Source organism: Tympanuchus pallidicinctus, unplaced genomic scaffold (assembly GCF_026119805.1).
Source record: "Tympanuchus pallidicinctus isolate F22 unplaced genomic scaffold, pur_lepc_1.0 scaffold22, whole genome shotgun sequence".
Taxonomy (NCBI): Eukaryota; Metazoa; Chordata; class Aves; order Galliformes; family Phasianidae; genus Tympanuchus; species Tympanuchus pallidicinctus.
The window spans coordinates 15,243,348-15,268,276 of NW_026294739.1; the positions used below are offsets into that span (position 1 = coordinate 15,243,348).

At 58.9% G+C, this 24,929-nt stretch overlaps 1 protein-coding gene across 3 annotated transcripts; it reads right to left on the reverse strand.

Moving 5' to 3' along the window:
* Positions 1 to 549: 549 nt before the first annotated feature.
* On the reverse strand, positions 550 to 22,731 carry EPHB3 (EPH receptor B3). 3 transcript variants are annotated; one of them, XM_052685517.1, is made up of 16 exons: positions 22,625 to 22,731; positions 12,055 to 12,119; positions 11,116 to 11,788; positions 5,753 to 5,908; positions 5,332 to 5,667; positions 4,536 to 4,660; positions 4,264 to 4,432; positions 4,063 to 4,168; positions 3,774 to 3,826; positions 3,499 to 3,621; positions 3,170 to 3,417; positions 2,757 to 2,972; positions 2,512 to 2,661; positions 2,228 to 2,421; positions 1,930 to 2,085; positions 550 to 1,697 (listed from the first exon to the last, which is right to left on the reverse strand). In XM_052685517.1, the coding sequence occupies exons 1-16, from the start codon at positions 22,719 to 22,721 to the stop codon at positions 1,589 to 1,591; spliced, it is 2,976 nt and encodes a 991-aa protein (XP_052541477.1). In that variant the 5' UTR covers positions 22,722 to 22,731; the 3' UTR covers positions 550 to 1,588. The 3 variants fall into 3 exon arrangements, with proteins under 3 accessions (XP_052541477.1, XP_052541476.1, XP_052541478.1); XM_052685516.1 differs by having other exon boundaries at positions 3,774 to 3,871; XM_052685518.1 differs by lacking the exon at positions 22,625 to 22,731 and adding an exon at positions 12,222 to 12,306 and having other exon boundaries at positions 3,774 to 3,871.
* Positions 22,732 to 24,929: the final 2,198 nt, after the last annotated feature.

Sequence of the window (24,929 nt, forward strand, 5' to 3'; positions counted from 1 at the left end):
GTCAGCAGCCCGGGATCCTTCCCTTGCCGTGCACTTTGCAGCAGCGGGTGAGTTTGCACCCGGCTCAGCAGCTCCCGTTTGGCATCTGTGACTCACGGAGGCAGTTGCAACACTCCCATGCATGGTGGGAAAAGCAGGCTGCGGCCAAGCCCTGCGGCGTGCTGTGCTCCCCATGTGCCGTGGGTCGGGGCTGGCCTCGCTCAGTTTGCACTCATGGGGCTGCAGTCCCACAGGTCGAGTACAGCACGAGGAGGGAATGGGAAAAAGCACTATCAGCAGCTCCAGATTGAGTTTTGGGGCTGGCTGTGCCTTGAGACTCCAAGCCCGAGTGCCCCACAGGAAGGCACAGGGCTGGCACCCATCTGCTTGGCACCTCCCTGCTGGCACACATCAGTGCCCATAGGCATCCATAGGGACCCCGTGAGAGCGTCGGTGTTACAGCAGCGGTTATGGGCACACAGGGACATGGGAACCTGCAGCCACGGGCAGTGATGGAGGCAGCAGCCCCGTGCTGGTGCAGCGAGAGCGATCGAGCAAAGGAAACGCTGATAAAATTCTTATTGCCTTTATTCTGCCCATTGCCTCGCACAGTCCTGCCGGCCAGCACTCACGCACGCACGCACACACTCACGCACACTCACGCACGCTGGGAGTCTCGCCCTCAGCACGGAGGAAGCGGGCTGCAGTGAAGTCAGAGGAAGGTGAGTGAGTCTTTTGGCAGCAATCACAGCGTGTGGCAGGAGCGGCACCCGCTCCTTCTGCATAAAACAGGAGGCTGGGGGAGGCCAGGCCTCCGTGTGGCCCTGACCCCGCTCCCGGCCCCGCTTCGGGGGCTGGAGGGTCCCTGTGCAAACGTGCTGATGGCCTCACTCTGCAGACCAGAGCCAGCCACGAGAACCAAGAGGGTCCCCTTTCTGCACCCTCTTTTTTTTTTTAATATATCTCTCTCTATTATTATTATTTTTTTTTTTTTTGCCTAACTCCCTGCATAGTAAATCTCACGGGGTTCGGGTTCTGGCGTGCAAAGCCAAAAAGGGAGCAGAGCCTTTCCCCTTCAGACACGTCCCAGTGAGGACCCTTGTGCGGAGGGGTGGAGTGATTGTCTGGGCCTTAGCCCTGTCCCTTGCGCCGTCTCCACGAGGGTACCGGGCTCGGTGAAGGCTTCGGAGCATCTGACGGACTCAGTGGACGGGTCAACAGTCTGTGGCATCAGGGATAGGGGAAAGTGAGGACTTGAGAGGGAAAAACCGGGGTGTAAAGAAATCCAAGAAGCAGAACATCTCTTCAAACTGATGAGCACTGAGACAGGGCGGGAAGCGGGATGCGCCATCTCCGTCCCATAATCCATCTTCAATATGAAGACTGCGTCACTGCCTCGCTGCTGCGGGACACGGGACGAAAAGCTGGGCTCCCTCTTGGCACGAGTGCCTCCGATCCAGGGAAGGGTGGCCCGGCCCAGCCTGTCCCCGGCGAGCGTCCGAGGCAGAGGAGCGCCACGGGAAGGGGAAATCGGGAAGCCGGGCTGCACTGCAAACAGAACCTGGTTGGCAGGTTCCCTCAGTCCGTTCCAATGCAGAGTCCCCTGCGGTCAAACCTGAACCGGCAGCGTCTGGTTCATCTGCAGTCTCATGTCCTGAATGCTGCTCAGGATCTTCTTCTGGTGCCCTGCTAGCGTCACTCCTATCCTCAGCAGGTCCCTGCAAGGAGAGGAAGATGGATTTGGTGATCTGCCCACCTCCGTACCAACTGGCACGTGGCCCTGCCCCATCTAGGTGCACCAAGGGATCCCATCTTCACTGCAGCTCTCCAACATCCCTCTCACACCATCTTTACCACCAGATCCTCACTCACAGACCTTCACCCCATAGGACAACCCCACACGCAATCCACCCAAGACCACTCGCCCCAGTCCCACAAGCAGGGACTCACTCTGCTGTCATCTGCGCCACCAAGTCAAAGGAGGCGAAGCCGGCGTTGACGAAGTTCTCCTTGTACCGTCCCATTTTGATGGCATCCAGCCAGTCTCCCACGGTGGTGAAGGTGGTGTAATCGGGCACGGTGCGGTCCAGGAGCGGCTGGGAGACACTGCAAGGCAAGAGAGCCACGGGTCACAGGGAGCAGGGGGTGCAGAGCTGCACATGGAAGCAGGGAGATGCCTTATCCCTGCTGTCTTATGTCCTCAGCCCTAAATGCCTCTGCACTCCCAAAGACTGGGGATGCCACTGACCCAGACTGGACGCTGGCAATGACCTTCAGGCTGGCAGCATTGCGGATCAGCTTGTCCAGCGTGTTGACGATCTGTGCAAACTTGGGCCGCAGGTTGCGGTCCCGCACCCAGCAGTCCAGCATCAGCTGGTGCAGCGCTGTGGGGCAGTCCATGGGGGGTGGCAGGCGGTAATCCTGCTCCACCGCGTTGATCACCTGCATAAGAGAGGCGCACAGAAGCAGGCCGTGAGCGTGCTAGGTCCCTGCTGGCGATCCCGAGCTCCTCACTCTTGGGTGAACACTTACATCCTGGTTGGACATGTCCCAGTAGGGTCGCTCCCCATAGGACATCACTTCCCACATGACGATGCCGTAGCTCCACACGTCGCTGGCCGACGTGAATTTGCGGTAGGCGATGGCCTCAGGAGCTGTCCACCTGATGGGGATCTTGCCTCCCTGCAGGGATACACAATACACAGCACTGTTATTGAGGACACACCTGCTTTGTCCTCCCGTCCCCAGATCTGCAGATTCCCATGAGCATCCCATACCAGGGAGCTGGTGTAGGTGGGGTCGGCCGGATCATCCTCCAAAAAGCGGGACAGCCCGAAGTCTGACACTTTGCAGACCAAGTTGCTGTTGACCAGGATGTTGCGGGCAGCCAGGTCCCGGTGCACGTAGTTCATCTCTGAGAGGTACTTCATGCCGGCAGCGATGCCTCGCAGCATCCCCACCAGCTGGATGACTGTGAACTGCCCATCATTCAGCTGCCAGGAGAGAGATCAGAGGGGTTTTAACACCCTGAATGGACTGGGAAGGGATCTCTGTGTGCTACCACCTTTCTTTCACTCTAGGGCTATCCTGGTTCCTCCACCCAGAGATGTCTATGCATATCTTAGCCCTGGGGATGTCAGTGTGACCATACAGAGGGATGGAGAAGCTCGAGGTGGGACCGGTTGCTCACCCGGAGGAAGGAGTCGAGAGCGCAGTTCTCCATGAACTCTGTGATGATCATGACGGGGCGGCTCTTGGTCACCACACCCTCCAGGTGGATGATGTTGGGGTGGTCGAACTGGCCCATGATGCTGGCCTCACTCAGGAAGTCCCGCCGCTGCCTCTCCGTGTAGCCCACCTTCAGTGTCTTGATGGCCACAAAGATCTCGCGGCGGCCAGGCAGCTTCAGGCGCCCGCGGCACACCTCACCGAACTCCCCTGTGGGGGAGAAGGGGATGAGCAGGCAGCTGGGGACAGGCTGTGTTCTCAGCAGTTGCTGTGCCCAGCCCTGGGACTTGCCTGCTCCAATGACCTCCTCGATTTTGACGCAGGAGATATCAATCTCTTTGGCGAATTCCCGGACAGCTTCATTGGGGTCTTCATAGGTGAAGGGGTCAATGTAGACCTTCATCCCAGGAGTGACTGCAAGGGCAGAGGAATCATCACCAGGGGGGATACAACATGGATGGCATGCCACACCTGCCTGGCATGGTTCTCAAGTAGCAAAGGCTGCACCTTCGCTTGTGCGTGGGGCAGGACTCAGGAGAAAGCACATGTGCTGGCCTCACACTCACCATATTGCTGCAGCTTCTCTGTGTACTCAGGATCTGTGCTGTTGCGCTGCTTCCTGCCCAAAGGAGACGAGAGGAGTTGTTCAGTAACCATCCCTTTCCTGATGGGGCAAAGACATTCACTGCCAGATTCCAAATCCCACTACAGGCAGCCAAAGCCAGAGTTCCTCGTCGGACAGCAGGACCCCAGGGCAGCAGGTCCAGCCCTCTGCTCTCAGACTGGAGCTGCTGGAACTCTGCCCAGAAGTGACCCCCACCTCACTGCAAGCCACCACTCCCCTAAAGCCACTACCTGAAGCAGACGATAGCGATGATGACCACCACGATGACAAACAGCAGTCCCGCAGTGGCCGAACCCACGATGAGAGGCAGCTCCTGGAAAGTCTTGCCGGTGGAGCCTGGTGCAGGGAGAAGCAGGAATGAAAAGTCAGGCTGGAGAAGAGGCAAGTGTAGGAGGGCTGGGGGATGGAGGCAGTCCCATGCTGGCACCTACCATCCTCTGCAGTCGTCTGGAACTCGGTGGGGAGGCTGTAGCGGCCGTATCCAGCCACTGTGCGCGCCCGGACCTGCACCATGTAGCGGGCATTGGCCTTCAGCCCGTCCAGCCGCACCGAGTTCTTCTGGCTGGTGACAGTGTTGGCAATGCCATCGCCCTGGCCTTGCTGCAAGGGAGACATGCAGGTGTCACCTCGTGACGTGTCACCCTGTCACTGTGGGGCTCCGGGCCAGAAAGGCCAGGGAGAAGGAAGGGATTCTCTGCTTTACCTTCTCAGAGTACTTGATTTCATAGTCAAGAATGATGCCGTTGGGCCTCTCTGGGGGAGTCCATGAGAGTGTCATGCTGTTCCCAGTGCTGCTGTGCAGGTGCATGGTGGGCACGGCAGATGGAGCTGGGAGTGGGAAAGAGGGGAAATTTGGCTGTGCCAGGCTGTGCACAGTGTGTCCCCAGAGGTCCTACACAGGATGGACCCCTGAGGAACTCACGACCTGCTTAGATAACCACAGTGAAAAAGCTGAAAAGCCTTGGGACTGCCTCTGAAGGAGATGCAGTCTTGCAGACAAGATGACAAGGGATCAAAGAATTGCTCAGAGCACTGAGCTGACACTTCATACTGTACACAGCTGCAAACTGGCCCAAGGAAGGACCCTGTGGACCCAAAGCAGAGTTCCCTGTGCTCTTCCTCTTGCAGGGAGCTCTGCACTCCACCCCACCAGTGAGACCTGTGAAATCATATCAGTGTGGTGGCTGGAGATTACCAGCACGCTGGAGCTGGGCCAAGTGGGGCGGAAGAGAACGGCGCAGCACTCAGCTGGCTGAGAAGCTTTGGGCTGGTGCTGAGCCTTCCCAGGCCCAGGGGAGGAGAAATCTCATCGCCTTCTTCCTCCTTTTGCAGCAGGCACAGCATCTCTCCGGGGTGGGTCTAGGAGCTCACCAGATCTCTGCCAAGCCTGCCCTTCCCTGCCTGCATGCATTCAGACCACATGCCTTCCAGACGTGTGTTTAAATGGACAGGAGAATTCACTCAGGGGATTAGAGATAGTGGTGTGGGACAGCACTGACCTGCCTGGTTGGTCGTGATGTTGACGGAGGCGAAATGGGGAGGGTAGGGGCTCTTGCTGGAGATGCCATTCACCGCCTGGATCTCGAAGGTGTACTGGGTGTGGGCCATCAGGTTGCTGATGTAGATGCGTCGCTCAGTGAGGCCCAGCTGGCGCGGCACGAACTCCACGTTGTCGTCGCAGCGCGTGCACAGCCGCCGCTCCACGCTGCACTTCTTGCAGATGACGTTGTAGAGCAGGTCATCCCGCCCGCCCGCGTCCTGCGGCTCGCTCCACTCCAGCACCAACGACGTCTCATTCACGTTGGAGATGACGCTGCGTGGGGCTGAGGGCACACCTGGAGAGGCACGGGGGATGTCAGGGATGGCTGCCCCGTGGCGTTCCTCCCACCCCGGCTCCCATCCCACCCGCACGGCACTCACTGGTGCAGGCGCTGTCTGCGGGGTCGGTGTCTGCTCGGAAGAAGCCGCTGCGACATATGCAGACCGTGGCTGCTCCCGAGGTGGTGCGGCTGTTGGGAGGGCAGGGGGAGCAGGGGCCCTCGCCCTGCTTGGATTTGAACGTTCCCGGGCCGCATGCTGGAGGAAGGGAGAATGAACCCGCATTAATGAAGGGCACTCAGCAATGCTCCATCGGCTCCCCCCTGCCCACACCCAGCCCCGCGCTCCGTTCCTGGAGGCACAGGTCAGGGAAGGATGTGCTCGGCCCGTTCCCTACGGGAGGCCCCCGTCGCCCTGAAGTGCCCACCCCACCCCGAATCTCCCACCCTGGCCACTTGAACCACTTCTCAGCCTGTGGCGGCGGCACCTCCGCTCTGGCTCCAGCTCTGTGTGCTGAACCAGATTACAACATTCCTGCCCCCGCTTCCGATGCACACTGGAGGAGCCCTGGAGCTGGCCCCGCTCGCACCGCGGGCGCTCGGCCCTAACGAGGGGCACGTGAAGGGATTAGCAGCACTCAGGCCGAGGAGCAGAACGGCACTGGGAAATCACCCTGTGCCTTCAAATAGCCTCATTTAGTGCAGCCCTGTGACAATCGGGATGTGGAATCTTCTCAGCACGGGGCCCACAACATCTCCTGCCCCATACCCACATCAGTGAGACCCCCACAGCCCTATCTGCCTGGCCCTGAGGCATGCGGCCGGCCCGGCAGTCCCTGAAGTGGAAACTCCTGCCCCATGCCTTCCTGATGACATCACCCTAAACACAAGGAGCTTCAACTTGCTTCACAGAGCCGTGGCGAGCGGAAGTTTCCTGCTATGAACCATCTCCTGACACCCTGCATGGAAGCCTTCCGGCACCGGGGTGCTGTGGGTCACTGCACCTGGGCACTGCAGGGACTGGAGCCACCCTAACTTCATGGCCAGAGCCCTTCAGAGAGGACAGGACGGGCCCTACAGGCTGGCTCACTGGCCTGACAGAGGTCTACCCTTCAGATCTCTGCATCCACCCTTTAGAAACTAAAGTTTAGCCCATTCTGGGCAGCCCAAAAGGAATCCCAAAGGAAGGGATGAAAGCAGTGCTCCATCCCCCTGAGATATGGAGGGAGCAGCCCAAGGTGCCGGAGCAGCCCCAGCATGCACGGGCCCAGCCCAGCCGCAGTTGAAGGCAGTTAAAACTGGGTGGATGCAGCTTCACACATCAGGAACCAGATTGCTGAGGAATGAGAGATGACTGAAACCTCTTGGACAGGAACACTCTGGGCTTCGAGAGCTACCAAACATGCTTTGGTTATGGACAAAAGCCCGGATCTGTCGGGGACAAACCCCCCTGAAATAATAGAGGGGTGAAACTGGAGGAGTGCTTGTGTGGAGCTTAAAAGGCCAGGCATGGGCTGGGAGAGCACCAGCACACAGCCAGGCCCCGGGTTGATGAGCCCACAGCCACCCCTCTTCTCTGAGAGACCTTCCTCCTTGCCTCCTCCTCCTCCTCTTTGCAGTGCTGGCCTCGTTGCCACCCATTTGGGAAGGGGAAAAGCAGGCTGGGAGGCGAGGCCCAGCTGCACCGCCGTGCCTCAACTCTGTTTAATAAATCAGAGCATAAGGACCTCGGTGGCAGCGTGACAGCTCTCAGCCACGTTTGAAGCCGTAACTGAGCTGAAAGCTGATCCCAGGTCCCCGCGGATCTGTGTCATCTCCTCCTGCACGAAGCCGCCAGGCTGAGCTCCTCGCTTCCACCCGCAGCTCTGCATCTGCCCTTTCTTTCCCGCTGAAGCATCCTCAAATCAAATAGCAGCCCATAACCTCTGCACGCAGATCACATCTCCCAGCACTGGGCTGCGGTCACCTCCCGGGAGAACATGACAGCTGCTGACAGCCACGGGATAACGGGTTAGGGAAGCAGGCAGAGCTCTGCAGAGGGGCTACTGGATGGCAGGAGAGACCGCAACCCAGCAATGGGGGGGAATTGTACAGGAGGCTGCTTCTCTTGGTGCACATCAGTCCCACAGCCGGATCCTGCACTGCTGCTCCTGCACTCTTCCCCCGTGTTGTCCCCACCCCGTGAGCAAAATCCAAGGGAGGGAGCCGAAAAACACCGAAACAAAAGCACCACCGAGAGCACGGTGACTCACCCCAGTGATGACTGCATGGAACGGGGGAACCACACACCGAGCATCCCCCGAAACCTGCGGTCCCCTCCCATGCATGGAGCGGCTCCGAACTGCCCCAACTTCACCCCTCAGCTGCTTCCCCATCCCACTGCTTTCCCATCCTGGCTATTTCCCTCCCTGCAGGACTGAAGCAGAAAGCCTTGTGTGCAGATGAATGACACCGCTTGCATCCCTCTGCCCAGCAGCCCTGTCCTTTCCCCACAGGCAGCTATCAGCTCTTCCCAGGACCATGTGTGCTTCATGGACCTATGCTGATCACTGCCTTTGCTCTTCTGTAAGCAGCTGCAAATGGATGGGAGCCGTGCAAGCAGCCCAGCCCCTGGCAAGGCGGTGGCTCATGTTTTAAGTCTCTCTTAAAAGGCACTTGATTTTTCTTTTAAAACACCCTTTAGGTAGAAATATTTTACACCCGTGCAGCCCAGAAATGAATGGAATAAACTTAAAGGTCAGAGGAAGGGAAGATTCCTTTGGGGTTTGAGCAGTGGCATCTGAGTAAGAGGTGGGGAAAATGATATTTTGTGTTAAAAAAAGGGGGAATTTTCAATGAGCAAAGTACCCCCGGAGCCACAGTGGGTCACAGGCAGGACGGCAGATCTCCGTGCCGTGGTACAAGCAGCCCATTGTGGAGCTGCCCAGCTCTGCACGCCAGCGCTGCTCTGCCTGCACTGCCTTTGATCTGTAATCCCGGCCAATTAATAGAAGGCAGTTTCACTTCCTGGTTTTCATGCAGCAACCCCGTGTTGCAATGCAAAGCTGCAAACAGTTGGTGAATGCAATGCTGGCTTGGCGTTTTTTGTTGTTGTTTTTTTTTTTGTTTTAATTCGTGGTGATGTTCCCATTAGTCACTGATCGCGAGGAAAATGCATTTTGACAAACCCCACACTTTGGCCGTAGCCTGACCTGCTATCACCTGCTGACAGCACCCAAATAGGCAGCAGCACTGCCGTGCACACCCTGTATGGCAGGAGAGGACCGAAAGGAAAGGGTTGGAGCTCTGCTGGCAGTGCTCTCATGAAGCTCTGAGATCCGACTGCTCCCTGGGAAATCCCACTGCTGGCCTGTAAGCATCATGTGCAAAGCCCCAAAGTGATGTGGGGCACTGCAGAGTGAGAGGGGATGAGGGCACACGTCCCATGGTCCCACCCTGGCCACGGGCTCCGCTCCCGTGAGCGCTGCCTCCATGCATCTCTGCACGGAGTGTGTGGGAAGCGGCACAACCCCCAGAAGGGCCGTGTGCTAATTAAATAAAGATAATGAGGCTGAGAATGAGATGCCAAATCAATGCTGTGGCAACTCCTGAGCAGAGCGGCAGATCCCAGCCTCGCAGCTCGCATGACAAAGCGTGCCCAAGGAGCTGCCTTCAGCCGGGCTCATCCCGCGGGACTGGGATCCAAGGAGTATTGTCACAGGTCTGAATAAGGAGCCTAATCCCAGCGCTGGATGCAGATAAAGAGGAGGAGGAGGAGGAGGAGAGCTTCAAAGGCCATGGAAAGGCTCGGGAACAGAGGAGATTTACAACAGGGCTTATCCCATCTAAGCACTAACGCAGTATTGTTATTTATTAAAATGCCATCTGGCACCTCACGGCACTCTGAGCTCCGCAGTCCAGGCAGCGGTGCTGGGACAGGGTGCAACATGGCACGGGGGGCTCCGTCCTGCTGCCTCCATGCACCAGCTACCCGCAGGGGTAATGCCAGAATGAGCTGTGAGCTGCAAAACGGTGGAATAAAGGCTGAAATGCCGCTTGAAGCAGCCAACAAAGAGCAGAAAATGGAGCTGGGTTATGCGAGCCCTTCCTCAGCTGTTTCCACTTAAAACACACGGTCATATGGTGGAAAATGTGATCGTATGAACGTGGTGCCGAGTTTCCCAGAGAAACGTGCGGACGCCATTTCAACCCAGCGAAGGGCAGGGGATGGGCGCTGGATGGGGTCATGCCTGCAGCTTCCCTGTGCAAAGAGAACCCAAAAGTACTGCCCGTGGGCTGGCTGCAGGATGGGCGAAGGATGAGGCTCCTCTCCCTGCCTCTCCTGGGGGGATGTTGTATGCAGCACTGCCTCTGCTGCCTCCTCCAAATGGGGAGCCACGAAGGCTGGCGTGAAGTGGTACCCCACGCCCCTCTCATTGCTGAGGAACAGCAAACAAAACACCCCATAGGGGCTGTAGGATCTCGCAGCTCAAGCGACATGGAGCCAGCTTCCTAGGAGCAGGGACCTTAAAACAAACGAAACAGTGGGTGCCTGGTGCCGGTGGATGCTCTGGGACCAATGGTGCTCAGAGACTAAGCTCCCTGCAAGCAGTCGCTACGGTCACATAGACATCCAAATCCCACTGCCCCTGCCAAGAGCGAGGGCTCGGCGCCAAGCAGCCCATCATCTGCGAGCACGAGGCACCCACCCTGGCGCCCCGTTGTCCGTGCCTCCATCCAAAGGGAGCAGCAGGGTCCTGCTCCAGGGTAGGGTGCTTGGTGCTGGAGGCAGCTCCCTAAGGCAATATAACCCCAAAAAGCGAGCACTACACCCATCCACACTGATCTTTCCAAATCAGCATTCCCTCCCTGGGGTGAAACAACAACACCAACTCTCCAGTGCCACTCATCTGCAGGCAGGATGCTTTCTCCTTCCCTCCAAGGAAGGAAGGCTCGCTGCAAGCCTGCGGCTCTGGCAGGGGGCCTCCCACAGCCAGCTCAGTGGGGCCCCGCTCGCCACCGGCGTTCTGAATGCCTCCACACAGGCAGCGTGAAATCTCACTCGCCGGGAGCCAGCACTCACCCTGACCACCTGCACCTTCACACACTGCAGGAGGGAGGGCAGAGACATCGGTCACGGCAGCGGGGGTGAGAGGAAAGTGTTGGAGGCACACGAGGACTTGCTACGTTCCCTGAGCCACATGGCGCTGCAGACCGTGCCGTGCAGACACATCCCATATCTCAGCTCTCAGCAGATGCACCCCAGCTTGGCACCGGTAAGCTATGCCGGAATGGACCACAAAAGCTTTAAAGCTTCCAGACATCAAGAAGCACAGACCAGTCCTGAGACAGCACACATGCTCCATCTTTACGGAGCCACCTAAGCTCCCGAGCCTCCAAAATGAGACCTAGCTCAACACCTCCTCTGCATGAGCGCACACATGCAGTGCAATGGAGGAGCCAAGAGAGACCGTACCAAGCCCTTACCTTGGCACTGGGTGTCCTTCATGGCTGGCTCGTACCCTGCAGCACACGTGCAAGCTCCCACAGGCACCATCCACTCGCCGTCACCGTTGCAGTACAGCTTCAGGGGCACAGACACCTCCACTGCATTGGGGATGCAGGTGCCTGGTGCAATGACCAGCGACGTGGGCTCAGCCCCCGTTAGGGTCTCCGGGAAGATAGCAAAGCCAGCGATGGTGTTGGAACATTTCTTGTAGAAAGCCCGGACGGAGATGAGGGACATGCAGGCCCCCAGGTCCTGGAAAGCCAGGTAAAAGCCATTCTTGGAGAGCGGCCCAAAGCTGCGCACCTTGGTGTTCACACGGCCGGACTCCAGTTTGGAGAAGCTCTCATCCGGAGCAATTGTATCCACTTTGATATAGGGGTTCTCCATCCAGAAAGGGCTATTAGCAGATGCAGAATCCGTATCCGACTCATAATAGAAGAGGTTGAAGGTCTCCTTGCAGGAACCAGGGATGTTGGGGATGCTGTTGCAGTCTCGCACGGTGAATTTCAGCTCCACGTACACGCGCTGAACGTCCTGGCGCTGAATGAACTTGGTGCGAAGCCAGTTGTTCTGGTTGGCCTCCCGCACGTTGCACACCTGGTACGTGCGGATGGGGTTCATAGCCTCGTCGTAACCACTGACCTCTTCCCACTGCAAGAGAGAAGCAGCGCATCAGACCCTGGCACCGGGTTGGGCAGCAGACAATGGGGAGCACGTCTGCCTGCCCCAGCCCTACAGGGTGACCAGGGGACCCTCATAGTGACCAAGGGACCACTGCTCCAGCGGCTGGGAGTCAGCATGGAGCTATGGAATTCAGAAAGCAAGGGAAGCAGGGGAGGGCAAGGGGAAGTGTGGGCAAGGGACCACGACCCCAAGGACCCCGGAGCAGTTGGGGGCAGGACCGACTTCAGACTTACCCCCGTCTCTGGATGGGTTGTCCATGCCAGCTCTGAGGTCACCCACTTCGTGTCCATCAGGGTCTCTAGAGAGAGAGAGGGAGGAAGGAGAGAAGTAATTGGAGATGAAGGCCAAGATTCAAGGGAAAAAAACAGGAGGAGTGGGGGAGAAAAGAGCTTAGGCTGACATTTCTGTGGAAAACAGCAACTTGGGGGGTGAGACGTGGTGGGAGGAGGGGGAGCGGCGCAGACAGACTCCAGATTTCTGCTCTGCTGTCAGAACAGGAAGAGCGAGGCGTCCCTGCGGAGCAGCCGGCCAGGTGGCATGGGGACGCGCTGCCACCCCCAGCACCGGCCGCCAGCCCCCCACCTCCCGGCCCCTTGTGCACCTCCCCCTGTGCTTTGGCAGGGCACGTATTTACTGTGGCTGAGGTTGAAAGGGCCCGTTCCCATGGCAGGGCGGTGCGGGCCAGGCAGGTTTATCCAGAGAAGGAGGGACTGGCAGGCTGCTCTCCCAGAGACGCCCCACATCACTCATTTTACAAGAGGGGAGAAGAATTTGACCGTCTGGCCAACATTCCTGGAGCAGACTACAAGACAAACCACCCCGACAGCATTCCCCAAACAGCCCCAGCCCCAGCCTTGGGGGAGCGAGACGCTTGTCTGGGAAGAGCTGCAATTGCAGGCAGCTGTCGCTAATCCCAGGCAGAGCTGCAGCTCCGAGTGAGCACTGCTGCACACAAAAGCCAGGAGAGTAATGCAATGACGGGGAATGATGTTACTCCCTCCATGTCCCACCACATCTAGGCTGGGATAGTGGTGGGACGCTGGAGGCTTGGGTTCCTCCTGCCCAGGGGAGCCGGAAGGCAAAGGGCTGCAAGCATGAAGTAAAACCCCAGAGCTAGGCAACACAATCCAGTGCGCTTGCAGGTTCTGGCCAGCAACCCCAAAGGACGCTCCCCCCATCCAGCTGCAGGCATGAGCCCTGCTGCTCTCGTCACAGCTCCCTGAGGGCCATCTGTCCATCCCTCATAGAGACGAAGGGCATAGAGCCATTGCTTGCTCAGAGCGCGCTCGTCCTCAGCACAGCGGCTCAGCCCTAGGAGCAAGGGGCAATTCCACCTTCTCTTCCACTTCAGGAAAAGCACCGGCTGACCCAGCTGAGGAGGAAGCACGAAGAGGAAGGAAGTGTTCACACGTTATGGGGATGAATCCTGGCTGGAAGATTCCTTCCTCCTGCGTCCCACCCTGGGGGCAGCAGCCAGCAACACAGTGTGGCATTCACAGCCGCGCCAGCAAACAGCACACAACCCCAAGGCAGTGGGGCAGGGGACAGAGCAGCACGCTCAGTGCGAAGGATGAGACATCCCATCCCAGGCACCCTGGAGCCCCAGTGCTGCACTGGGGATGGGGAGCAGAGCCACCCGCACTGCTCCCAGGGCTGGCCCCGGGCGCCAGCTGTCCTAATAAGGGCACAGTAGTGCTGTGGGGGCCGGGAACGCAGCGCCGGCGGCGGAGCAGAGCCAAGCGCGTGCTGACAGTGCAGGGCTGCCAAGTCCTGGAGAGGAGACCCAGGCTGTAACGGAGTGTGGGATGCATTCAGCCAAGGGCTCCACGATAGGATGGGGACATGGCATGGGGGTCCTGTGGGCACTCTGGTTCTCAAATACACCCACAGTGCGTGGGAAACCCCTGCACAGCCTCCACACCCCACGGCACCAAAGGTCCCCTCCGGCACTGCTCTTCCCTGCGTGGCTGGGACACGCCGTATCCTCATTTGGCAGCATCTGCCCTCGGAACAGCAAGGAGGGGAAAGAAAACAACAGGGCTGAGCCGGCCCCACTGGCACGAGAGCCACATAAACCACACGGTGAGAACAGGGAGGAAAATAATAGGAATAAAACAACTGGGCAACGCAACTAAAGGAAATGAGGCCAAGCATGGAGGGCAGCAGGGTTTCCTGCAGCCACGGGGCTGGACAGGGTCAGCAGCCTTTCCCCCTCCCCCCCGGCCTCTCCTTGCAGCCCCACAGCACATGAAGATTGCAGCGGATGGCCCCAGGGCTGCCTGCTGAGCCCAGCCAGAGCTGCACTGTGCCCTTAAAGCTGCTACAATGATTTCTCTGCACAGCAGAACCGAACTGGTGGCCTCTCTGCAGCAAGTACTGGGATGTGCTGAGTACCCACCGCTCTCCTAGTGGGCACACACTGTCACACAGAGCTAGGGTATCCAGGGAGATTTGGGCACCGTGACATGGTGCTGGAGTGCTCCTGGCAGGTCTGCAGGTGCTTTGGAGAGATGTGAATGGCATCAGGGCCCACTGAGCTGTGAGTCAAAGCCTTCCAAATCCTGCATGCTGAGGAGTGCCTGGTTCCATTAGTCAACGGGAAATTGTTTCCCAGTTTCTGCAGCTTTGGGAAGTCTCCCCCAGGCCCACTTTATCACTGCTGGGGAGTTGTCCTCTGCTTACCTCCATCCAGGCCAAGGAGCTCAGGAGAGCACAATCCCTGCTAGAATTTGGCAAGCACAGCAGTCCACAGCCACCCCCACACCAAAGCAGGATTTCTATGGCAGAGACAGATCCAAGGGCAGGGAAAGAGCCTCACTTCTCAGATGGGGCTGTGCAATAAGCTCTGGCTGCCTCTTCCCTGCCTGCCAAATCTCCTTTGTGCACCTCAAGCTGCGAAGAACATAGTTCCCATGTCCCTTTTGCAGGGTCCTCAGCAGCTTGCAGGGCACATGAAGCCCTGGTATGAGCCCACCTGGACCCAGGACCTCTCATGAAGCAGGGGCTAAGGAATGCACGCTGCATGGCCAGCAAAATGTTCTGGCTCTCCTAAAGGGGCCCTGAGAGCCCCTGGCTTGCGCGGCTCAGCGGCAGACATGCACAGCAGTGATGGCAAGCTTTGTGCTTAGCGCTGCCTGAGCCAGAAGGGAAAATTCTTTCAAGATGAAGCCGCTGGGGAAGACTCAATCGTCTCCACCAACCGGCTCCAATTTAAGTGCTCTCGCCTTTGAACGTGGGGACTGCCGCCTTTATCAGGATGTGCTAGCAGGGTACGACGCCAGATCCTTGCCCCAACGGGGAGAAGGCAGCCAGCACACTACAGAGCATCCTGGAAGAAGGCAAGGGAAGAAAGTTAATAAAGACACCCATGCAGCCCTGCTGCAAACACAGGAACCTGTTCTGCAACACCCTGGGAGCCACGCGCGCCATTGCGCCCAGGAGCCGAACCCCAGCAGCCGTCCCGTCCCATCCCATCCCATCCCATCCCATCCCATCCCATCCCATCCCATCCCATCCCACCCGCAGTGGCTCCATCAGGGCGCTGGGAGCAGAGGTGCTGACTGGGAACAGCAGGATCAGCGTGCAGCTCCGGTCGTTGCCTGCTAGTCAAAAAGCCACCAAAAGGGGCATCTCTCGTACATTTTAATTTCCTCCTCAGTTTTGAGATAATGAAGGCAGGAGCGGGCGGCCTTGTGCACTCCCCATTCAAGCACCTATCGGCACAATTAATCCCGGCACCGTTCTAAGCAGCGGCACAAAGGGCCTTTGGTACAGGGCCCTTTATCTGGGAACAAAGAGCTGCCTGTGGGAGAGAACCTGAGGTTGCACTTTTCCCGCTGACGAGCGTTTCGTGTACACAAAAGTGGAGCCACACAGGGCGCCGGGCATGGGGTCAGACCCTCGATGCCTTTCCCAGGGCACGCTGCTCTCCCCTCCTCAAGGTTTCAGCCAACCCCACTGCCCTTCTCTTCCCCCTGGGCAAGGGACAGCCCTGGGTGCATCCACAGCAGAAGCTCTGGGCACAGGAAGTGTGGAGAAGGTGCTTGCAGCACTGACAGGACACTGCACAGTCCACAGCTCCCGCAGTTTCCACCACTCTGCACGCCTGCATGCTTGGGGTCTCGGACAGGCAGCTCTGCACAGAGTCCCACCCACATCTCTGGGGCCAGGGCAGCTCGCTCAGCCCCAGGGAAGGGCTGGAGCACTCCCTATCACCGCCCACGCTGGGAACAAGCCTCGCGCTGAGCCTGCTCCCAGCAGTGGGGGAAACCAGGAGTGCTGCAGTGACCCTCTCCCTGCGCTCCATCATGCTGCTGGGGATGGAGGGCTGCATCCGCCCACACCCACCGATGCGCGCTCACCCCAGGTCCAGGGTGAGCCAACGAGCTGGGAACAAAGAGAAGAGAGGGAAGAAAAAAAAGTGGGGCCTGTATCACAGCTGTGGCCCTTTGTGCCAAGGGCGTTTGGCCCATCATCAAAGGGGATTGGATTTGCTGAGGCAAATGATGACACATCCACTTCAAGCGGGGCAGGTTCTGCCTGCTGCTGGAGGCGAGCCACCAGAGTGAAGAAGTACTGTGGGCACTTAATAATAGACTCATTATTTCTGCATTATGACAGGGCCCAGAGGCCCCAACTGAGATTAAGGCCCCTTTGTACACACCACACACACACACACAAGGGCAGCAGTCCCTGCCCCACTGAGGAAGGGCAGCCTGGTCCCAGCCCCATGGTCAGCTCCCCGCAGAGCCCAAGGATGCTCCAAACAAGGATGCATCCTCCCCCTCCATTTCCCAACCCCACACCTGTGAGGGCAGCCCGCATCAGGGTGTAATAACTCACCCGGGAAGACAGCCTCGTGGCTCTGAGCCATCATCCGGCTGTGTCTCCCCCTGCCCTGACCCCAATACCTGGCGCCTACTCCATGGGCAGAGCCAGTACTGGGATGACTGTGAGCACAAGGGACAGAGGGGCTGCCTCCATCCAGCCCTGCCCGGCGCCCACCTGCTGACTGCCTGAAGAGGGTTTTCCGGCCGCGTGCTCCTCGCCAGGAGCTGTTTCCTGATGGCCGCGAGACAGACTGAAGCATGTGAGAGAGGACAGGTGCCAGCTCTGCAACTGTGAAAAGCAGATCAAGTGGCAGCACCCGGGATGTGGGGAGGGACAGGCATCCATGCAGTGGGTCGAGCCAGTCACAGCAGATTTCTACCACTGCAAAGCACAGCCATGCCAAGCTGGGCTGCGGCACTGTGGGCCACATGCACTGTGTGCAAACCCTGCAAATCACAGTACCTGAAGCACAGGGTTTTTGTAGCAGGACGGCGGTCCCTGCCTTACAGCCGCACGCCGAGCGCTCCGCTGTGCCCTGGGCACGTGCAGCCCGTGCTCTGCCAGGTCCCGTTGCCAGCCCCTGGTCCCGCTGAACGGCCGTGCTGACGCTGGGAGAGGCCACGAGCCAGCTGCCCGAGTCCAGCCCTGTGCTGCAATTACTGTTCTATTAATACCGCGGGGATTTCGGATGTCAGAGCCCGATGCACCATGCCGGGGTCAGCTTTGCCAGGGCGAGCTGCCTTCCCTGCCCACACTGTGCACGTGCCCCAGCGCTCACCGCTTTTCCTCTCCTTTGGGAAAAGCCATCTTCCCTCTGCTGAGGTACTCTACGGAGAAGCCCCAAGCTTTGTCAGAGGCCTCGCCAATCTTCCAATGACAGACACCTGCTCAGGATGGGCACATCCCTGCCATCAGCTTCCATAGGACAACGTCAGCAGTGTGGCACCAGGCAGTACCCATGTGGACCTGCATGCAGGAGAGATTTATAGGTTGCAGTCCCCAGCAGGAGCAGCCATGCAGCCGCCCTCTGCTGCCACAGAAATAACTCATCTGATCCGGAGACGCCAGACCTGTTCAAGGCACAAATACCATTAGCCAGGACGTAGGCAGCAAACCAGTCTGCATTTCCAGGCCCTGGGATGAGGGAAGCATGGTCATGGCTCTGTGGGTCAGTGTCCCTATGGGGCCACTAGGTTGGTGCAGATCTCCAAAATCCCATAGGGTTTGAGCAGGCAGCACAGTCCTGCCATGGCTCTGCCTCTATCGGTTAGAGCAGGCTGCAATCTGAAATACCTCTCTCTTCCTTCCCCCCCGCCCCCCAGCTCTGTTTTTTTTCCAGGTTGTACCTCTGGAAAGAAGCCAGGGAAAGAGTAATGATATTTAAAAAACACCCCCTCCCCAAAAAAGGTTACTCATTGCACACACAAAGGTTCGCCCCACAGACGGGGCGGCTCGGCTGCCAAGCTGCATCCCATCCAGGCAGCGCGGAGCAGGGGTTCCTGCCAAGATTTCCCTCCTCTCTCCTGCCTGGGGCAGTTACCCAAATCTCCATGCTGCTCTCCGCTCGCTTCCTTGAGCGCCGAGCCCATCTGGAACTGCTTAAACCCAAATATCCTCCCCCCCGCCTCCCCCACCCCGAAGTCAGATTCTTCCAGAGTTAAAACAAGCACAGAGTCAGGAGGGGGTGCCGGGCCGGGCTGACTCGCTCCTTCATTTCAGTTTAATTTCTGGGGAACTAGAATAAATCTGTTCCTGGCGATCGTTCAAGCCCTGCACATTTTTCTCATTAATAAAAAAGGCCTTGGATCGCACGCCGTGTGTGCGTGCATGCCGCGAGCCCCCTCCCTGCTCCCCGGCCCGTGGGGTCCCTCCTGCTCCCCAGTCCTCGCTGGGCACCCGGGGGAAGGGGAAGGGGGGCACATCCCCTCCCCAGGACACGGCTTGTCCTGAGGAGGCCCCCGAGCCCCACCTTGGAGAGGGACAGGGAGGCCCAAATCTCCCCCACAGCTGATGCTGGTGGGAAAATCCCTCCTGGGATGGCCCTGTGGGACGGGGGGACAGCAGGGACGGTGGCCCCCCCAAGAGGCACCGCAACCCCCGCAGGGCCCCCATGCCCGGAGCATTCCTGGGGAGGGGGCTGGGAAACAGGTGTTTGTCAACAGGATGAGAAACGCCAGGCCTGGGACGTGCAGGGCTTAGCGACACGCACAAATAAAATAAAATAAAAAATACAACAAAAGTCCCACAGCAACCCCCTGCCCGGCTGCCACACGTGCGGGGAGCAGGGCTGCGGCACGCAGCTCCGGCCTCTTCCCAAGATGGCTCCCCTTCCTTTTCAGAGGGGCGGCCATGCGGAGCCGCGCTCCGTCCCGCCTTGCCAAGGGGAAAGCAGGCTCCTGGGGAAGCAGTCTCCGGGCTCTTCAGCTCTGTGGATGCGAAGGGGATGAAGGCCCTGCACTCAGCCCCACAAGGCCCCAACAAGGGTGGGCAATGCTGGAAGCCAGGGGAGGGAGCACGAGGCCTCGAGGCCTACAAAATGGCTCCCGTCCTGCCCCGCGCTGCTGGCGGGCTCTGTGGGGCTCTGTGGATGAGGGAGGATGGCCCACGCCCGACACCAGCTCTGACGGGCTGGGACCGCCACAGGGCGAGCCCAGCCCCAGCCCGGGCCTGGATTTTGTGCAACAGTAATGACGGTGATATACATAAAACAACAACAACAAAAGGCAAAGCGAGAACTTGAATGGGACCAACCCGCCAGGGTGGGAACGGCACTGCAGCAAGCAGCCTCCAAGATGGCAGCCCATCCCCAGGGCCACAGCCAGCTCCTGCACGGGGCCTGATCCCCACGGTGGGGTCACCTCACGGATGCTCCCCTCTTCCCAAAACGCTCTGCTTGGGAAGACGCCTGCTCCGCAGCGACACCAGCTCCCCGTGGGTCCCATGCTGGAGAAGCGGGGAGTCATGGCAGCCACCAGCTCCAGCACAACCCTGGGGACAGGGACAGGTCCCTGTGACCCACGTTGCACCCATCCCGCCGCTTCCTCGTGCACCGAGGGGGGATCCCGGCTGGCAGCCCCACACCCTCCCCCAGCACAGCTCCCAGGCGGAGACGCTGGATCCCGACAAACCAGTTTGACTCAGCACAACAGGAACAGCTACAATTTTAAAAACATGCGAGTCTGTGATTCAGGTTGCTGGGGCTGTTTTAATTAAACACCAAGCTCCTCTGCTCCTGGAGCAGGCAGCAGCAAACGGCTCACGGAAAGAAAATGCAACCAACTGGTTTCCCCGAATATCTCTGGCAGTAAGTCATCACAACAAAACAAGGAGTTTCGGTTCATTCCTTAAAAACCAGAGGCCGCTATTCCCCGTCGCCAAGCCTGGGTGGATGGACACAGCCCCGGAGCGCAGCCGGGCGCTGGCCCACGGCAAAGCTGCAGACAATGCAGGGTTGCGGAGTTCCCTCTCTCCCGACTGGCCGCATGCTCTGCTTGACACAAAGGAGAGCCCTTCTCCTCCCCGACTCGGAGCACAGCTCCCACAAACAGAGCTTTTTGTGAGGAACGAGGGATTGAATTAATCCAGCAAGTGTGACGGAGCCATGCAACCTGCTTTTCTCGCAGCCCTACCCTGAGCATCAATAAAACAGCGGGGCTGGCTTCCCTGGATCACCCCACCGATAAAGTAATTAAAGGAAAAGCTAACGTCCCTGCCAAGAAAATACCTGGTGGTTCCAGCTCCCGACGCGTGGTCAGCCTGTGAGGTGCCTAGGAGCAAGGCAGGGATGGGGTCAAAGGAGGAAAAGCCCATAAATCCTCCTGGTTTGGGTGTTCTGCTACAGCCCGCGGGCTGCACATAGCCTCTGTGCTGGGGCTGGTGGAAGAGCACACAGAAACTCAGTGAAGATGGAGCTCTGTGACCAGAGAGGCGGCTCGTGCAGGAGGGGTACGTTCCTCCAAAAGTGATCCTAGTTCACCCACATCCCAATGGGGATGGGCAGAGCTACCCCAATGGCTCCCAGCTCCCTCCTGTCAGGGCTTTAACCTATATGGATGGTGATGGCCTCAATCACCCCGCAGCCCTGCCGAGACAACTCCTCAACTCCAGACTCCGCACGGGAGAAAGGATCCGCTGTTGCCCCCGGACAGAGCATTCCTTCTGCAGCCGGCCCGGGGACTGCTGAACCGGAGAAGAAAAACACATTGTGACTTCAAACAAACCCAGCGCACTTACGGGATCTGGAGAGAAACCATTTTCTCCTCAGCAGCACAAAGCCCTCACTGAGCCACAGCCGAGCACCGCTCCCCCCACCCCCGTGGGGCCTCGTAAAGAAACCCAATGCCATGCTGTGCCCCCGAGGATGGAGCAGATCCAGCTCTGTACCGCCGGGACCATGCTCCCCTGGCCAGGCAGCGGCCCGTCACCTCTTGGGGGAGAACAGCCAGGACCCAAGGGCTGCCGTCGCCTGGAAGACATGAGTGCAGATTTACAGCCACGCCAGATTTATGGTCAGCACTAAAATATCCAACCGAACGTGCACGCTCCAGAGCTCTGTGTCCGTCAGGAAGCAGTGTTGTGAGCGGCTGGGAACGCCCCAGTGCAGCCAAAGTGCTGGAGCTGGCTGACCCAGAGATGAGCAGCGGGGATGGGAACCACGGCAACTTCCCCTATAGCTCAGACAACAGCAAAAAGGAGGAGGAAAATACGGGGGGAGAGGGGGAGGGAAAAAAAAGTCCCAAGGGACTCAAGGCCAGCCCCAAAAATGCTGTGCAGTACCAGCCAGGCCCCGAAGCAGTCCACCTGGGACAGGCCCTGACCTCCTGGGGCAGTGCGTTTGCTCCCTGACCCTTTTGCACATTTGGGAAGCAGAGAAGACCTGTGAGCCCATCAGCATGAGTTGGTTGTTCGCCCTCCATCTGACTCGTCTCCCCTAGGCAGCAGGGCAGAGGCTGAGCCCCAGCGGGTCAGACAGCGCTGGGAGATGCTCGCATCATGCCGCTCCTTCCCAATTCCCAAACCGCCAATAGGAAATGGGGTCTGAGGGGCTGGGGGCACGGAGATGCCCATTTGGTGCCTGCAGCCCCCATGCCAGGCAAGCTGGGCACAGACTTGTTTCTCCTCACCCCGACTCCTGCTTCCCAGCCTGAGCAGGCCACGAATCCCAGCTCGCCTTCCCACAGCCTACAAAGGAGGATGTTGTTATTTTTTTTTTTCCTCTCCTTTTTCCCCACCCTTCTGCCAAAATAAAGAAGAATTAAAAAAAAAAACAACCACTGGGTACAGAGAGAGAGGGGAGGGGGAGAGGCAACACCGCGAACAGTCGCCCCCAAAACTTTGTAGAAAACACAAACGTGGGGGAAATGCTCCCTCCAGAATCGCAGTGCGAACGGCTCCGGCTCCAGCAGCCCCAACACCGCACCGGGGACAGCGGAGCCTCCGAACGCGCAGAGACGCCTCCGAACAAACAAAAGCGGCGGCCCCTCCACCGGGCAGCGATCGCCGCGCACTGCCGGGGCGCTGAGGAACGCTCCTTCCCGGGGGTTTCCCTCTGCCTCCCCTCCTCCGGGAGCGGGGCCGTTTACCCGACGCCGCGCACACTTCGTGCCGAGACAAAACCCAGCCGGGCCCCTCTTGCTACACAGCGGAGCGGGGCCGCAAAGCCGCGGGTAGCGAGATATGAGCCTCCGAAAGGAAACAAACAGAATCGACCAGGAACGAGGGGGGATCCCTCCTCCTATCGTGAGGCTGCGGCACGCGCGGCCCCACGCCGGGACCGGGGGGGTTAAACCACCGGCGAAGGGATGGAGCCGGACACCGCGCACGGACACTCCTCCGGCGGCCCCGCAGCGCCGACTCCTCCTGAAAGCGATACGAACGCCGCAGCCCTCCCGAACTCGGAGCACGCAGCACCCGTGGGCGTGTGTGTGCCCGTACCCGGGCTCGGTGCGGCGGGCACGCCCGGCCGGTACTCACCCTCGAGGGCGCGGCGGCCACCGGGCAGCAGCAGGAGCAGCAGGAGGGGAAGCAGCGGCGGCGGCGGCGGGGCGGCCCCCGGACGGGCCGCGGCCATAGCGGGGGGCGGTGCGGGCGGCCCCGCCGGGCAGTCCCGAGCTCGGCGCCACGCGCGGCTCCTCTCGCCGCCACGCCACGCTCGCGCTCTGGCGCCGCCGCCGCCGCCGCCGCCGCTCAGCCGCGCGGGGCGGGGCCCGACAGCCAATCAGCTCCGCCCCCTGGCAACCCGGCGCCCCTGGCGACGGAGAGCGCGGCGCTCATTGGACGGCAATACGGAGAGGGGCGGGGCCTCGGCGGAAAGATGAATTGGAAGGGGCGGGCGCTGTGAGGCGCGTCCCCCCGAGGTCCCGCCCCTCAGAGCGGGAGGTGCAGGGCGGGGAGCGCGCCCCACCCAGCGGTCACCCGCGGAATTGGGCTCTTAAAGGGGAAGCGGCCCCGGACAGCCGAGAGGGAGCGCGGCAACGGGCCCTGCCCCCACCCCAGTGGGGGTCGGTGTGTGATAGGGTGGGCATGCAATCCGGCTGTGCGCCACGCAGGATGGCCAGTGTCTCCCATCCCATCTTCTACAGTCCTATCTTGTCTCATTCCATTCCATTCTCTGCAGTCCCATCCCACTTTATTATTCCACTCAATACCACCCAGTTCTATCCCATCCCATCCTCTACATTCCTATTGCATCCCATTCCATCCAATCTCATTCCATTCAATTCCTTTCTATCCTGTTCTTTCAGTCCCATCCCATCCCATCTTCTGCACTCCCATTCCATTCCGTCTCATTCCATCCCACAGTCCTGTCTCACTCCATCCCACTCCATTCCATTCTGTTCCATTCCTTCCATTACATTCCATCTTATCCATTACAGTTCCATCCCATCCTCTGCATTACCATCCCATTCCCTTGCATTCCATTCCACTTCCTAGTCTTGTCCCATTCCATTCCATCCACCCTCTACAGTCCTGTCCCATCCCATTGCACTCCACCTGCTCCATCCTGCCTCATGTACTTCCATTCCACTATGCATCCATCACTCCCCATCCCATCCTCTGATCCACCTCAGTTCTTTCTGTCCCCACTCAGTCCCATCCCCATCACACCATGACTCCCATCCCAGTGTCAGGTCTGAGGCTGGGATCCCAACCAGAGTTGCATGCATACAGAGAGCCCTAAAGGGATGCCCAAATTCCCACTCCCACCTTCCACGTAGGTGATGGTGCCAGCTCCCCTGCATGCAGTCCTGGGCCCCAGCCTGGGTACCAGAATCCTCTTGCTTCCACCATGGCTGGAGCTGGCACACCCCTACAGTGATGGATATAGGACACGCAAAATCCCCTAAATCCCTGATGTGGGGGCATTTTGATGCGTCCAATCCCCAGGAAGGTATGGAGCTACTGGATGCAGGGTGCCAGCTGGATGCATCCTCTCCAAGCAGCTCCGTCCCTGTGGCACAGCCATCTGGGCTGCTTGGAACCATCTGCAGGCAGCACCACTCCACTCCCTGCCCCAGAAACCTGCCCCAGAAACACCTGCAGCCCCAGCCTCATGCCACTGAAACTCAAACACGGAGCTGATATTGGCCTACCTGCAAAGCTGCTCCTGGGAAATGCTTGCATCTGCACCATCCCATTCAGAAACCTCTCCTGTACTGGGACACAGAGGTCTGAGTTATCCAGTCACAGGACTTCCGAGAGGAGCACGTATTGCTTATTCACATCTGAGTAACTTAAAAAAGGCTGAACCCATTTGACTTCAACTTTCCTCAAGAATTCCCCTTGGAGCCAAGCCACGCCTGGTACATTTCAGCCGTGAGGAATTTACTTAAGAAAAAGATGAAAAACTAGAACAGGGATTTGGGGGCATGGGCTGGGGGAGGATGCTCGTTGAACCCCCTGCATGGGGTGGCTGGCAGTGCCCTATAAGGAAGCTGGCTCCTATCTCTCTTCATCCCCACTCCCAAACCCTCTCCCATCCCACCCACATCCACCGCCCCGCACTCTGGCAAGCTGTAGGATGCAGTTAAACACTTCAGCACTTAAAATTTCAGGTGCTAATTGCTTAGTAATGAAAACTTTAATCACAGGGCAATTAAAACCTTAAGTAGCTGTGGGAGATCCATTCCATGTCAACAAAGAGGAGTGCACTCGCTCCCCAACACCCAGCTCTGTGCCCCCACCCCATATCCAGCACCCCAAGGTGCCACCACCCCATACCAAGCAGAGGATGGATGAGGAACTGCCACCCCCCGACACAAAATCTGAATATCCAGCT